The sequence below is a fragment of the Sinocyclocheilus rhinocerous genome, unplaced genomic scaffold (assembly GCF_001515625.1).
Source record: "Sinocyclocheilus rhinocerous isolate Xijiao unplaced genomic scaffold, SAMN03320098_v1.1 scaffold38, whole genome shotgun sequence".
NCBI lineage: Eukaryota > Metazoa > Chordata > Actinopteri > Cypriniformes > Cyprinidae > Sinocyclocheilus > Sinocyclocheilus rhinocerous.
Window position 1 is genome coordinate 161,805 of NW_015666482.1, and position 17,080 is coordinate 178,884.

Sequence of the window (17,080 nt, forward strand, 5' to 3'; positions counted from 1 at the left end):
CAGGTGACATTTACAAAACCCTTGTGGTACATTGACTGTTTATAGAGGGCTTGATGATTCTCAATTACAGTTTTATAGGACGATCTGAGAGGTGCAAATCTTATGAAAGTGAAGTGTGACGAAAGGTCACCGCCGTATATTGAGCGACCCGTTTGGTTGTTTGAAGTGCCGTCACTTGGAACCATGAAACCGGCTTTAGATGTCTGCAGAGGGCATTTCAAATCAAACATGTGATTTTATCCTAGCAAATAACAGGACTCGGTAGGTGTGACCCATTGACGCCGCAGGATGCTGGCTTGATATGCTTTTGTAGAGGTCAAGACAGAGTTTGGATGTGTTTGGATGCAAAGGAAATGCTCAAAGCTGTCATTTTAATGTACAGTATAAGAGCTTTCAATAGATTCTAAATGGCGTAATAAATGGCGAATCAACACCATCTCTCTGGCTGCGATGTTTACCCACAAATTTGGCCCATTTAAGCCAAGTGCACTTTACCTGTCATCCAGGCTGATGTATGAGCATCTCAAAACCCTTGTTATCCTTCCCCTGTGGTTCATAAACCTCTTTTCTCTCCTGCAGCACTGTATTGGGATTGCTTGAATGTTAAATTGTAAGTAATATTTATTGCAAAACATAGCTATATTCTGAATCTTTAATTACATGATGTTGTAGGAATAACCAGTCTGTAATTGCTCTGCTTTTAAGACTCACATGGCTTACAGTAAGTACACTGTTCACGTTGAGTTAGACTTAATGAAAGTCGAATAAGTCAAAAATAGCTCCAAACTATTCAGTGAGTAATTCAATAGAATGATTCTAATGGAGTCTTTTTGACCAAATCATTTCAAAGAACCAGCTCATACGAGTCATTTGTTCATGAAGCAGGCTTCGTTTTGTCACTTTAGCTTTCAATAGATTCTAAATGGCATAATAAATGGCGAATCAACACCATCTCTCTGGCTGCGATGTTTACCCACAAATTCGGCCCATTTAAGCCAAGTGCACTTTACCTGTCATCCAGGCTGATGTATGAGCATCTCAAAACCCTTGTTATCCTTCCCCTGTGGTTCATAAACCTCTTTTCTCTCCTGCAGCACTGTATTGGGATTGCTTGAATGTTAAATTGTAAGTAATATTTATTGCAAAACATAGCTATATTCTGAATCTTTAATTACATGATGTTGTAGGAATAACCAGTCTGTAATTGCTCTGCTTTTAAGACTCACATGGCTTACAGTAAGTACACTGTTCACGTTGAGTTAGACTTAATGAAAGTCGAATAAGTCAAAAATAGCTCCAAACTATTCAGTGAGTAATTCAATAGAATGATTCTAATGGAGTCTTTTTGACCAAATCATTTCAAAGAACCAGCTCATACGAGTCATTTGTTCATGAAGCAGGCTTCGTTTTGTCACTTTTATTTATCTTTCTATAGCTTCACCCCAGTGTGGTTATTGTTAACTAAAACTAATGTAAAAAAAAAATGTATATACTGAATAACTGAAATAAAAATAAAGCTAAATAGGTTTTTTTACATAAAAAAATGCAAAGGCACATTACAAAATTACTAAAACGTAAACTAAAATTAAAATACAAATTTTAAATATTAAAATAAAAGTAACAGTATTCATAATTGCAACAATAGTATATAAATAATAATTTAAAAAATACCTCAAACATACAACACACATACCATGCAGCCAGTGAGGATGAATTTTGTTTTTGTATTATTTCATGGTCTTTGTCTCATCTTATCCAATTCAGACTGCAAACTTGTGAATCAACTAAAAGTATTGTTTCAGAAGTGATGTAGTGCAAAATTTTGTCTACACCAACATGCAGAACTGTTAAGCGATTTCTATGTAAATCACTCTGATATTGATCTAATTCGGCTTGGCATTGGTGGTTCATTTCATTCTTGACAATACTAAATAATTCCTACTGAACATGCAAGGCAGAATGTTCTCGTAATGGTGCACAATAGACCTCTAAGAGCTACAGTGCTGACCTGGGAAAATATTCATTAATATGTATGCAGATTTGGTGAATGGGAGCTTAACTTTAGTGTTTCAGTGAATGCAAAATGAGGGACGTTTTGTCCTCGACAGCAGTGCCAAAATGAACCAGACGTTTCCTCAGATTTGACTGCTCTAAAACAATGATATTTGCAGCATCTTCCCTTCTTTTCTTTGTGAATCTCAAGGCTTTGCAGGGTTACCATCTGTTAAAATTTGGTCTGTTCCTCATGCAAAGTGTCATATGACTTCAGAAGACTTGGAGTGCAGCAACACAAGGCGACTATTGTAAGTGCTTTTTGGTGTTTTGTTCATTGTTTTTGGAGCTTAACATATAAATTGCTTTGTGACGATTCGTCAATAATTCTCCTGTTTTTGTTCCACAGAAATTATAATCTCTTCATATTCACACACAAGACGACATTTTATGCAGTTAGACAAAGGAAAAGTGTTATCATGATGACTTTTGTAAGTGCTTTTTCGGGTTTTGTTTGTGTTTGGAGCTTAACATATGAATTGCTATGTGATTATTAGTAATTCTCCTTTGTTCTTCCACAGAAACAATAATATCTTCATATTCCTACACAAGATGATGTTCATAGCATCTGCTTTCAAGTCAAAAAGCAGATGGATTTCATCTTTTTCCCCCACCTAGTTTATTATAAATACATGTACAGTATACACAGGCTACAAGTCATATATGAGGTACATAACTGATAAAGAGTATGTACAAATCTCAGTTTTCATGTATTTACAGTACATACAGTGGTTTATAAAGGACATGCACCATGTAACTGCAATAGCATCAATCTATGAAACCTATCATATTATATTCCAAGTTATAAATAGTAACCGATTCTTCGATATCTGCTCATGTAAGACTAATATTCACATAACATGGTTCCCTTTATGTGTAACAGTGCTTTAATGAGAACTAGTCCCTGTACTGGTGGTCGCAAAGTGGTTTTAGTCTGCATCTTCGGATGATAGGCATTTCTGCCTAGCTTCGTGATCGTCAAACGTCACTTTCTTATTCCGTTTGGGATCGATCCAGGAGTTTCGAATCACCGCATTGTTCGGCAGCGGATCCGCCTCGATGATGGAAACCACCCGTTTCTTCATTTTACTTTTCAAGACTTTCTGGAACTTCTGCCTCGTGAAGGCATACAAGAGAGGATGGAAGACCGTGGTGCCGTAGGCCATGACCAGAAAACCCAGTCGGAGCTTGACGGTGAGGTCGCTGGGGCCTGCGCTGAGGATCACAGTGTTTAAAATGGTGATGGGCGTCCAGCAGAGGAGGAACGTGGAGATGATGAGCAATGACATGCGGAAAACGCGCTTTTGGCGCTCACGCCGCTCCCGGTGGCGCTTGACGGCCCTTCGCAGGGCGATGATCACCGAGACGGATGTGCGCATGCCAAGCGGAGCATTTCCGCGGTTGCTGCTCTGCGAGGCGTCCGTGATCTCGGGCAGCTGTTGCTCAGATGTTGACATAAGGGAAAAGTTCTTCTTCCTCCTCATCTTTTTCTTCTTCTTCTGCGTGGCGTGGAAGCGTGTACCAATGCGGATGTTGAGCGCCTGCAGGATCTTGGCGTACGTGACTAACATGATGACGGCAGTCAAACAGAAAATGGGGATTTGGGCCACTAGGTGGTAGTACAGACCAAGTTCGGTGTAATATTCGTTGACATGCACAACGGTGGTCTGATTGGCTTTGGTGGGCTCCGGTCCCAAGAATCCCACCTCGATAAATGGCACCAAGAAGCTGACGAAGGACAGCAGCCAAATGGAGCCCAACAGAGCCACCGCTCGTCCCATAGTCAGCACACGATTGGCCGGTTTAACGGAGATGTCGTATCGGTCCAAAGTGATGGCTAGCACGTTTGCCGCCGTAGCCACGCTTGTGAAGGACACGCAGGCCTCATGGAAGCAGCAGACGAGCACCGTGTCGCCTTGCAGCGATAGCATCAACACAACAATGGTCAGAGGGATGCAGCAAACGCACACCAACACATCCAGCACGTGGAGGTTCATGGTGACAATGTTGCTGACGGAATTGACCAGGTTGGACTTCATGCAGTAGAGGGCCAGTACGGTCAGGTTGCTGCTCAATCCCAGGACAATCTCCAGCATGAGGAATCCGGTCAGGGACACCTGGAAGCTGAGTGGGTAAGGGTAAGGGTAAGGGCCAGCCGCCGTCATGGCGGGACTCACGGACTCGATAATGTCGAGGACTGTAACGTTACTCATCGTGCTTTCTTCCTCCGTTGCGGGAGGGACGTGCATTATCCTAAAAGGTAAAAACAGCAGGATGCATAATCAGAGAAATGTGTAGGAAGACCAGACACTTTGAACAGCATTGTGTCATTCAGTATTGAATTGAGAATCCAGTAGAATTCCAATTCGGTTCCCAAATTGGAATATATGTAGCAAACAGAATTGCAATTCGAATTTCAATGTTAGAATTACAAGGAAAGTAATTTTTACCTAGAAATTCAATGTTTGTCAAGACTAACTTTGAAAAATTATGTCTGAAGTTTGAATTGCAGATGGATAGATAGTTGATGTGCTACTAATCTAAAAGATAGCAGCTAAACAACATTCACATTTACGCATTTGGCAGATGCTTTTATCCAAAGTGACTTGCGTCTCATTCAAGGCGCACATTTACTTTTTTATCAGTTCTTGTTTTCCCTGGGATTCAAACCCATGACCTTGGCATTGCTAGTGCCATGTGCTACTCTTTTAGCTACAGGAAAGCCAAATGAAGTTGTCTGTAATGGCAACAACATGTTATGATTCAAGAAATCTGTTGGGGGTCCCACATATCAAGACCAACAAAACCGTTAGATAAAGGGTCTTTTTCCCTTGTTAAATTATTGCTGGATTCACACCACTGCCTCTACAACTTGAAAGTCCATTTAAATATTTTAGCTGATTTAATATTGTTTTCATCTCTTAATGACCATGTTTTACTCCATTTGCATAGAATTTGGCAGATTTTCAACAAGGATCAGTTCAGAAAATGCACAAAAACGTCTGCAGATTCCCTCTGGGCATGCTAATGGCTTTACATTCGATGTTTGCGTGCACGCTGACTAATAATGCATTGGCCATTCCGTGTTGGGCGCTGCTATGAATAGACACACTTTAGTTATTATTTTTGTCCACAATGCATTTTCATTTGTTGTGCAGCGATGGATTGCTCCATTTACAAATGTGACTGTCTTTAGTGCTGGGTTTCATTCATCACCAAGAGGGAGAATTTAGAGAGAGAGAGGATCGCTGAGATAAGTATGAACCTGGCTTTTGTAATTTACTTCAATGAAGATGGATGCTTCAAGGTGCCAACATGGAACTAATAACTCTTTGTGTTGTGATGTAGACTGACTGACACAGTGGAGTGAAACCAAATGGAAACTCTAATGACTTAATGAGCTAAAACACAACACCTCACAGATCATCAAGCTTGTTTTCTGGACGTCCTTGACGACTAATGACAACTGTCCAATAGTTTATTTGACACATTTGTTGACTTACCCTTCCCCTTCCAGCTTCTTTCTCAGCCTCGGGAGTCAGCAGTCGAGTCAGGATAGTCTGGAAGGGGTACAACTTGTACATCAGCCTCAGGCATGGCCTTTCAAGGAAGTATTCTGCACTATTCTGATCCTCGTAATCCAAGCAATTTTCTCGCTTAGCAGTCAGAGAGGACAATTTGGCAGCAATGTCTTTAATTTTTACTAAACCAAACAATATGTTTGATCCCTTGCCATGTCCAGAACTAACAAAGAGGTGTCATTCTCATTCTCTTTCAGAGGTTTCGCTCTTGTTTGTTCAAGAGTCCAAAGAAAATGGCGAGTAATTCAGAGATCAGCTGTCAATTTCTCTTTTCTAAATAATTTGACAACTGAAAACGATTGTTTTGATTGATTATTATATCCACATTAGGGTTAGGAAGTTGCGTTTATCTCCCTCGATACCATTAGGATGAAGAAATCCAGTAACCCGGTCTCATACCGTTCCTTCAACGCTGATGTATTCCCGTTATTGCATTTTTATGGGCCCTAGAAGGTGATAAATCCACAATGATTTGCATGTGCCATCTGCCGAAGAATCCAAGATCACAGAATTGTTTAGGTCAGCATGAGGGGGTGGTGCATTCTGGGTGTTGGAAATGTAATTTCCTGTCCCCTCACAGAAGGTGACCTTTAGGCTGCATCGTCAACGTTGTCCGAAGCACAAGATAAAACCACTCCGCATCCGTGGTGTGTATGGGAATGACTTCACCTGGGAAATCCACTCTAGGGAATGTCCTTGCAGGCTGGAGAGACTCAGTGCTAGTGATGGGTAAGATGGGCCGCACTGCACTTTGGAAGCAGTTTTCTTCAGCTCTTTAATCCGACAATCCTGCCAAGAAAAAAGCAAGAAGTATTGATAAGTGAACAATCAATTATTCATTAAGCCTGCATCCAATCCATCAACAAGCAAGGACTTCCATGTGTTATCCATTCATCTTTACCAAGCGGTCTGCGGAAATGCACAAGCTCTGGTCTTGCTTAACGTCCATGTGAAGGTACATCTGTGAACCTGCAGGGGTTGATGGATTGGCCCGTGCATCTTGGGAACAATCTACAAACGCTCATTTCCAAAGCAATGCCTTTTAAGGAAGGTAACACAAGCACCTGTGTTGTTTTATGTCTGTAATTTCTCACATAATTTTTCAGTCAAGAATACGGCTCAATCACGTGTAACGAGGTGATCGTGTTCCAGCCGTGATGAGACTTTACACTGTACATTTTCCCCAGATGTCACAGTCCAGCAGACTTTGACAAATCGGGGGAAACCGTAAACAGAATCGATCAGGTTTTGGGGGCAAAATTTGTCAGCGGAGACGTGGATCAATAGACTAACTAAAGTCAGATTGTTGTTTACAGGCAGCGGCAAGATAATCACAAAATGTAGACGTTGAGGAGGACTCGTCCCCTCAGATATTCAGATTAGTCATCAAACTGGAGTTTTCACTGACAAATTCTTAAACTATTACCTACGGTTCCTTCAGTCATGAATATTTGGTTGCATTCTTGGAATATGCATCTTTTAGTTCTGCTCTGTCCTTCGTTTTTTTGATTTATTCAAGTTTGATTTACTAGGGCAACTCCAATTTGGACAGATTGCTCTCTAAAAGATGCTGGTGTCACCCAGGGAGCCATATATCTGCTATCTTCTAAGTTTCGACATCTGCTTTTTTGGATTATAACTGTTTAAATGGTTTTATATCCAAATTCTGAGTGGCATGCATATTCGTTCAATCATATTTGATCTCCAAAGTTATTCGATAACTTACCGCTTACCTTTGCACTCCCAGAGTTCTCATCTGTCATGCAACGTAGAGTAGCTACAGCTTCACCAAAGCATCATCTGAGATCCACAAGTGCATCTTCTTCACACACTTTTGCAGCCGTTGCATGTCAGTGCGTCGTAAACCTGCATCCCCCGAGGAGCGTGAATCAAATGCTGTTTGTGTGAACTGTCAGCAGTGCCAGCGGAGTGAAACAGACGTCCTCTGACTTTGATCTACTGTTTTGCTAACTCTGTCTTGCTGCTTTTCCTCTGTCTTGATCCCACACGCTCTCTTCAAACTGTGATGCGTTGAAGTGTTGCCGTTGCGCCTCCTCATCCTCGCTTGTCCCCATCTCTCTTTCTCTCTCGTTCGCTCTTTCTCTATCTTAGTCTCCCTCTCTCACTCACTGCGGCGGTTTTGCAGTGTTGCTCCCTGCTCTGACTGGTTTGTCGTAATGGGGTTAACCCTTTCCTCCCCGGAGAGTGGGGTTGCAATCTTGCTTTTGTTTTCTTGTCGTTCTCTCCATCCAGCGTTTCCCTCCATCCTGCGATGGCAGCGCAGTCTCGGCTGCATCTGTCAATCCCTGCGGCGATGCTTCGGGTTCTATTTAAGCACTGTGTCGGAGTTGCATGTTTTCATTCATATTTAATACCGTGCTCTGTGATGAAAGTGGATAGGGGTCTACTGGGAAAAGGACACAAAAAGAGTGTGGCTCTGTTCCAAACCTCGTGAGCTGCCTACGTAGGCAGCATTTTATGGCGTACAGGCAGTTTTTAAAGACTGTTGCTTCTATGATACCTCATTTGGCTAAATTTTAAAGCAGCATCACATGTATCCGTAACGGAGAAGGTAGTCCCAGAATGCATTGCGATGAGCTCAGTGGAAAAATAATAAATAAGTAATTTGTTCAATAACAGAACATATATTCAATTTAGACATGAAACGATATAAAAATACTGGCTGATACCAATAAGCCAGTAATTAGTTTCATGTATATACACACACACACACACAATATTTAAATACAAATTATTGTCTACATGTATTATTTTCAATTAATAATATTTACAATACTTAGTACATAAATACTAAATATTTAGAAAAAAAATTATGTAATAAATGTAATAATTATGTAATAATGTTAGTAATAAAATTATATATAATATATTAATATTTGTGAGATTTTATCACAAATTTACATTATTATGGGGTTATTACAGGTTATTATAAAAATGCATATCTACATGTAATATTTTAAATAAATATTCACTAAACATGAATATATTGATAATACTGAATATGAAAATATTCATTGTGAGAAATATATAAGTACAATTCTATAATTATATTATGCTTTCATATTTATTTTGAGATATGCTAAATATTATATTTATCTAGGTAAATTATTAGTACCTTTAAAGATTAACATAAGCATAGTTAGTGGTTTTGCAAAGGTAATCTAAATGTAAAATTAGAGGAAATACACAACTACATATCTAACATTGACCGATAAATTAAAGAATGTCAGCCGATATCGACGGATAACTAATATGTACCACTATATTGTGCATCTGTAAAAAAAAAAAAAAAAAGTTCAGGTTAATTAAACACACATGATTTTACCCAATATTTGTGTGTGATATAGTGTATTTTTAGATTATAATGTCATTAGCAGCATGCTAATGGCAAATTATTGAAATCAATTGTATCTCAGGTCTCACGTTGACCTGTAGCTAATTGTATGACGTAAGAGCTGCTGCCTACGTAGTGCAAATTGTTCACTTACGAGATTCTATTTGTAGCCAGCTGTGTAGGCAGTATAGGCAGCTCACTAGCTTTAGGAACGGAGCATGTGTGTTTGATTTAGATGATGGGAACACTTAATGTGTGTGTAATATGTAGAGGAATTGTGATTGATAGTTTCAATTAAGCCGGGCCTGTCAGCTGGCAGAAGGAGAAGTCTTTCTCAATTCGTTTTGTTTGGCTCATTTGGCAGGTAAGGGGGTCGTCTAAAGTGACAGTTGCTACAAGAATGTGTGTGTGTGTTCACATTTGAAGCAGTTGTTGGCATGCAGCTCTCCACACGTTCTGATTCTGAAATGCACATGTTGTATTATTAAGTGGTAAACAGCCTTCTATAGACACGGCAGCAGCGCCACTGAAAACTTTGCACTAAAGACAGGCTCGATATTTCAGCTGCCATTAATATTTCAGCATGCTTTCCCAGCGGCCTTCCAACACTGCAGAGTAATATTCTGTTATTCCTAACCATTTTTCTGTGATGATTTTTAGAGGGAAATGACAATAGCATACAGCGTTGTGTGTGCTGTGAATAAAAATGTATGATGAATATTATAAATAACTCTTTTGATTGCCATATATATTGTTTCTTTCTCCACAGTCATGTGTCTCAATATATGTGTGGTTATATGAAAAACAGACAGATGAAGGCTGTGAAAAGAAAAAAGAAGTGCAGTAAGTATATTTTACAGATATGTTCACTTACTGTACTGTGGTGGGTACCATGGTACAGTGATGGTATCAGATGGTAAGAATACGATGTTATTTTTTAGTCCTGTTTTCTAACTGATTCTTATGGTACTCTAAGCAAGGTACCTTGGTAAAGTGGTTCCCAACCCTGGTCCTGGAGGCACCCCAACACTGCACATATATAATTTTTTTTAAACTTATATATAACTTTTGCGCATGTGCTCCTGATCTCGCGCGCTTTTTCTCTCACATCACGGCAGACAAAATGAGTGCGATAAAGCAAAAATTTAGTGAGGGGAAACTTATTACAGTGCCAAACGATGCAGGAAAAGCTGTAATATGGAGGAATTACAATCTTGTCCTTACGAGCAATAAAGAGCTTAGCGGCTACATGCAGTGTAGGGCTTGCAAAGCTGTCTTGGCCTACGACAGTAAGAAGACAGGTACATCTTCTCTACAGCGACACACTGACCGTGGACAACAGCAGGCCTGTCCGCTAGTTTCTGTAAAATCCAATCTCACAGAAAAATGTGTGGAGTTTTGTTGTCGCGATATTAGGTCGTTTCATATGGTTGTGGGAAAAGGTTTTATCAACTTGGCGCAGGACCTAATAAATTTGGGGGCTACCGGTGTTCTGACGATTTGTGCTACCCGCTCAGATTGTGCTACCAGCATCTTATTCATGTGGTTTGATGCTTTTTTAAATGTCCATACCTACCCTTACCCTAAACTTACCCTTAAAAGAATGCAAATATATTTTTGGTAGCACAATCTGATAGATAGCATGTTTCGTCAGTACACCGGCCAAGTCTCAGCCGAGAGTGTGCTGGCTGATCCCACAACAATCTCTCGGACATGTAAAGAAGCCGCTGCCTCAAAACGTCAGACTGTGGTCAAAGAAATATCGGATATTATGCGTGATATTAATGTTGGGATGACCACTGACATGTGGACTGACGACTACCGCAAGAACAGTTTCTTAACAATCACTTGCCACTACATCACTCCAGATTTTTTACTTCGAAGCAGAGTCCTTACTACAGCGATGATCCCCCCTGAAGAAGCGAAAACCGGTGACAACATACGGAGAGAATTACAGAGCGGCAGCTCGTTTCTGTACTTGGATTTGATGCCTGTGTTATGAACAAAGTCGTCTGGGTCACTGATCAGGGATCAAATATAATTGCTGCACTCGCACCATATCATCGGCTGGATTGTCAGGACCAAAGTTTATAACACAGTACTGAGACGTGCACTTGATTGTGACGAACTACGAGACTGCACACCAGAGATCACACAGACTTTGTTGGCAGCAAAAGCACTCATGGGATACGTCAAGCAAACAGGTATAATAAACCAGTTAACAAAAACTATCAGACAAATGTCAGACACCAGGTTCAGCACTGTGTTCCTTACCTTGGGTTCAATTACAGAGGTATAAGCTGAGCTTCGTGAAAAACTTGACAACTGCAGAGAAAGCAGAAGATTTCCTGCTGGAATTTCTTCGCCCATTGCTCAGAGGGAACTAGAGGGCAACCAGTACCCCACACTTAACCTGGTTGTTTTGTGGCATGAGCGGCTTAAGCGCCACTGCAGGCCTGTGGCTTCAGAAAGTCCACACCAGGCCATTATTCGTGAGCGACATCTCGAATGGCTGAATTGCAAAATCAAAATTTGAGACGCTGCATAAACTTACCATATTTCTGTGGCCAAAATTCTGTCAACTTCGCATGCTGTCTCAACATGACAGAGAATATATCCACCAAGAAGCCAGGCGTCGGATTGCTAGCTTTACCGGTGGTGGCGAGTCAGCTGTTGCAACTAAAAGAAGCAAGACTGTGGTGGCAGAGTTTGAGGAGTGGGTAAATGTGCCCCTGAATGAAACTGTTGATGAAGTTTACCAATACATCAGCCGCAACCACGACATGGAAGAGGAGCGGGATCTCTTGGGTTGGTGGAAAAACAACAGCGGAGTTTTCCCGTTACTGTCAAGACTGGCCCGTGGTATACTCAGCATCCCTGCAAGTAGTAGCAGCAGCGAAAGAAACTTCAGTGCAACTTGATTAACTTTTAGTCAGAGGACGGCGCTGAAACCATCTACTGTCGATGCCGTTCTCTTCCTTCACAACGCATACTGAAGAAGATAAATTTGTGTAAATAGATGTGCAACACTTTCCGCGAACTCTTGTTTGAAATTAGAAGTTCGAGATTCAAGTGGAATTTGTGACTGTCGCACCTGTGCTCACCCAGCAACGTTTCATAGTTTGTAAGTACGTGGTTTCCTCTTTTGCTCCTGTGCTGAGGGGGCCGCTGTGCCTTGATTAAACTGTTGCTTTACACGTATTTGTTTACTGACGGTTGCATGTAATCCTGAAATACAGCATCTTGCAAAATGTTATATGTTGTGAGAGACCTATTTCAAGTTCGGGTCGGGTTCGAGCTGTAAATTTAACAGTTTGGGTCGGGTCGGGTCGGCTGCGTCAAACGATCTCGGGTACGGGCTCTGGCTTCAGTTTAAAGCCCGTGCAGACCTCTAGGTGCCACATCTAAAATATTGTCGTTTTTATGGTAACCTAAGGTAGGCTACACCACCATTCAGTCTCTTATGCTCACCAAGGCTGCATTTGTTTGATCAAAAATACAGTAAAACAGTAATATTGTGAAATATTTTTTGCAATTTAAAATAACTGTTTTCTATTTGAATATATTTTAAAATATAATTTATGCCTGTGATGCAAAGCTTCAATTTTCAGCATCATTACTCCAGCCTTCAGTGTCAAGTGATCCTTCAGAAATCATTCCAACATACTGATTTGCTGCTCAAGAAACATTTATGATTATTATCAATCATGAATACAGTTGTGCTGCTTCATATTTTGGTGGAAACCATGATACAGATGATTTTTGACAAATAGAAACTTTAAAAAAACAGCATTTATTTGAAATGGTATTATATTTCAAAGTATACCATGGTATTTCCGTGGTTGTACATGTTCACAATAAATACCATGATATTTTTAAGTAAACTGGGTTTATGTTATACAACATATCTTTTAGTCATATTACCTATTATTAATATAAATGAACATATTTTGAATTATGCAAAGAATATCCTAAGTATGTTAAACGCACTGTGGTGTAATGGAGTGTGCCGTTCTCTCAGACAGTCGCTCTCTAAAATGTATTTAGTTTTTTAAGTGGAGTTTACCTCAGAAATCTGGTCTGGTCAAAGAGACAGACTCGACTGAATTTAAGCTGCACACTTTTCTGGAGCGACAGACAGACAGCTGGGATTTCCAGCACTCAAGCTCAGCTTCGATCCGTCCGCTATCGCTCTGGGAGTAGAACTGCAGAAACCCTTATGGACTTCTGATTTTTCTCGGCCTGGCCATGCGAGAGGGTCGTTTGGCGGTGCCAGAAATCAGTTTGAGGAAGGCAGAGATCTCAGCAGCGGCTCTTTTATCTCTCTCCTGCAGTGCCACTCGTGCTCTTTGTAGCCGGAGTGTTCGGTCTCCCAGTAGATTAGCAGAACGCTAATAGAGCCGCCCGCCTTTGTGTTACTGAAGTGGCGGGAGTGTTTTAATCACTCGCCTCTTAATACGCACTAAATCTGAACACTTTCTCGGCTAAAGCGGCAAAAACGAGAGAGAACTGGAGTAGAAAATGTTTTACATCTTTAGGGGAAAGAAGGAATAACTTCTAAAAGGAATAAATTAAAGTTATGCCGAGTTCACACTGCATGATTTTCAAACTCGTCGGATCGCCGTTGTTTTCACACTGTGTGACTATCTAGCATTCAGTCGCTGCTGTGTTCACACTGCACGATGGATCGGCGACAGGGGGGTTCACACTGCATGACTTCACAATAGGAAGAATCGCCGACAGCTCTTGTCTGGTCCGCAAACTACGTTTCACAACAAAACACACACAAGAAGTGATAAGGAAATAACTCGAGAACCCGCGTGCGTCAGACCGGAGTTCTCGAGCTAGACTGGAATTATTTAAATATATATATATAGCCCGCAAATTGTCTGTGAGCTGATTTCCAGCTACAAGGAGAAAAAGAAAAACAGATTATGCAGGAGGGAGATGCAGGGAACAGGGATTGGGTGTTCTGCAAAGAGAGTTGGAGGTAAATAATTTTGCAGTAACTGTTATGCTGATGTCTAATTTTACGTCATCTATTTTGATGCCGTTGTTCATCGACACCATGTTGTTTTTAGTGTGAATATATGGGTTTAATTTAAAACTGTCCCTCTAATCGAGGTCCTCTTTGTTTTTGTGCCAGATAAATACTGTCATGACTGCATAAAGAAATTAGATCATCTGATCTCCCTTCATTGATCTAGTGTAGTAAGCTACTTTTTTTGTTGTTGACAACTTGTGGACGAAGTTTTCTAATGCGATAACTTTAAACTACACCACAAGTTAATCAACGTTAATCACACTCATTCAGTCAATCTCTCTCATAATTCTCTACTCTACATAACACAACACAGGTTTTAATGCAGTAATACAATAAGCTTTTAATAAAGCAACTCAATGTTCCTTCGTTATAGTTCTAAAGTGACGTTTTGGAATTAATAACGGAGGCTTGGGCTCAGCTGTTAAACTGTCAACTTTAGATTTGAATCCGTGGCGGAAGGAAGTAGTTCTGCACAAAAGAGGGCTTTTAAAGACATTCTGTTGCTATTTTTTTTTATGTATTTACACACTCGTGCCGTAGAACTGTTGTATAAACGCAATATCACACTTGTAGACATGAGATATGGCTGAATATTGGCACGCTGTGATTACCTACGTTGTCAATCAAACTGTAGATTAAATTAGCCGGTCTGCAAAATTTTTCAGTCCTCTTATTCAGTGCTAAATGTTCATCTCTGTGCAATCAATAAATAATAATTGGTCGTGGGGCTCCGCTAATGTGCTTATACTCCAGCCAGCGACTGCATTTATAAGCCCTTTGATGTTTAAGCGAACAAATCACTCGTTTGTTTGCATTTATGACACTCTAAATCTGAATTGTGTGCGATACCCTGTAGCCTGAAGTGATTAATCTTTATTGTTGAAGCTTGTAAATTTGACAATATGGCCAGTGAGGCAAGACTGTTTTGTCTGTGCGTAATTGTGGCCGAGCTCTCTCACTCTCTCTTTTCATCCTTGAAGTCTCATTGCATCATCTGTTTTTATTAGCATGTTATGAGATTTGTTTACTGTATGTGTTCTGTGTCATCTCTGGTCCTCTGTGATGTCAGTCTAATTGGTTACATTAATTAGTGCTGGTGAGGTCACATGCTGTGTCGTAATGATTGTATTTATGAGATGGCTTTACATGTTGTTAAAAAACGACTTTGTGGCCGTCAATTAAAGAATTACGGTGGATGTTAATTATTATTTGTTGTAAGTTGTAATAGTTAATGTTGACTGAACATTTAGCATTTTATGTATTGTTGATGAAGCTTGCTAGAAAAAAATCATTTAGCAGTTTTATCAGGTTTGTATGAAAAATTAAATTTTTCTTCACTCACTAGAGGGATAATATGCAGCTTCCATACCTAATTTCCCTCCTTATTTTTTGGATCAATGCTAAAAAAGCTTCATGTATTTGTCAGTAATTTTGTCAAAAAGAGAGAAAGAAATATTAAATTGCCCAATGAAAATTACTTAAATTATGACTTCCAAGTTCATAAATGCAAACTTCCCAAAGAGGACTCAAATACAGCAATAATCTAGTGAAAATGGAGAACCAATCATACCTGAAATGATACAGTCATTATGTTGGAAATGATTGCATTTCATATAAATTGAGGTGGATGCAATTTCGGTTCAGTAGACAAAGTAAATGTGCTTTTTCTGAGGTCTTTTGTTGGTTTCAGTTGGTTTCACAGCCTGGCCGGTCTTATCTGGTTGGCCAACTGGTCTACCATTCTGACCGGTTAACAAATGGCTAAAACCTCTCAAAACCTTTTAGACCAGAACAGTTTGACCAATGGAAACTATCCTGGGTTGCGCTTCCCAAAAGCATCGTAAGCTTAAGTTGATCGTAAAAACGATTGCACGAATCATCTTAAACTTGCGGACCATATCCCAAAACCATCGTAACTTAAGTAGTACTTGAAAATCTTCGTAGATCTAGGAGTGCTCTGGAGTAATCATAAATCCCTATGTGCATCATAAGCAGACAGAATTATGAGGTCACCTGCAGGACAATCGACAGCATTCACCTTTAACTTTATTGTACATTTTATTACTCTTTTTTTTTTTAAATGAATCTATAAATGAAATAATTAAAAAGGGCAGAAAACAAAAAAATAGAAATACACATCTAAATCAAAAGACTGAACAAAAAATGAATAAAAGAAGTAATATAGGAAATATGCTTCAAAGACTGGAAAAAATATAGGCATAAACTCAAAAAAATCTGTCAATGACTTGCTGACGTGCACGAAAACCAGCCATGTATTGGACCCGGAAATACAGATATACTATAATAGGCCTATATATTATTATATATAGTAGATTAATATTATACATATTATATTATATTATATTACGCAGCATTAGGTTAACATTTCAATAAACGAGCGTGTACTACAATTACGAGCCATTCTATAAATTGACATTTCAGCACTTGACAAATGGATAGCGACTCCTAAGTAGCACTTAAACACGGCTATTTGCGGTAATCGTAAAGCCCTAAGTTCATCGTAAGAAGACAGAGTTATGCGGTCACCTGCAGGACAATCGGCAGATTACACCTTTAACTTTATTCAAGTGCAATTTGATTATAATATAAGGTTTTGATTGTACTTTATAGTACACTATATTACTCGTTTTTTTTATTATTAATTTATAAATGAATTAAAAAGGGCAGAAATTTTTTTAATACACATCTAAATTAAATGACTGAACAAAAAATAATGAATAAAACAAGTAATGTAGGAAATATGCTTAAAAGACTGAGGAAAAAAAAATCTGTCAATGACTTGCTGACGTGCACGAAAACCAGCCATGTATTGGACCCGGAAATACAGATATACTATAATAGGCCTATATATTATTATATATAGTAGATTAATATTATACATATTATATTATATTATATTACGCAGCATTAGGTTAACATTTCAATAAACGAGCGTGTACTACAATTACGAGCCATTCTATAAATTGACATTTCAGCACTTGACAAATGGATAGTGACTCCTAAGTAGCACTTAAAGCAGGGCTACGT

The 17,080-nt window shown here is 39.5% G+C and overlaps 1 protein-coding gene across 3 annotated transcripts; it reads right to left on the reverse strand.

The window, feature by feature from the left end:
- Positions 1-2,665: 2,665 nt before the first annotated feature.
- Positions 2,666-7,747, reverse strand: LOC107732305 (probable G-protein coupled receptor 22). 3 transcript variants are annotated; one of them, XM_016543589.1, is made up of 4 exons: positions 7,367-7,747; positions 6,535-6,644; positions 5,556-6,422; positions 2,666-4,305 (listed from the first exon to the last, which is right to left on the reverse strand). In XM_016543589.1, exon 4 carries the CDS (start codon positions 4,299-4,301, stop codon positions 2,982-2,984), a length of 1,320 nt encoding a protein of 439 aa, XP_016399075.1. In that variant the 5' UTR covers positions 4,302-4,305; positions 5,556-6,422; positions 6,535-6,644; positions 7,367-7,747; the 3' UTR covers positions 2,666-2,981. The 3 variants fall into 3 exon arrangements, with proteins under 3 accessions (XP_016399075.1, XP_016399076.1, XP_016399074.1); XM_016543590.1 differs by having other exon boundaries at positions 6,535-6,653; XM_016543588.1 differs by lacking the exon at positions 6,535-6,644.
- Positions 7,748-17,080: the final 9,333 nt, after the last annotated feature.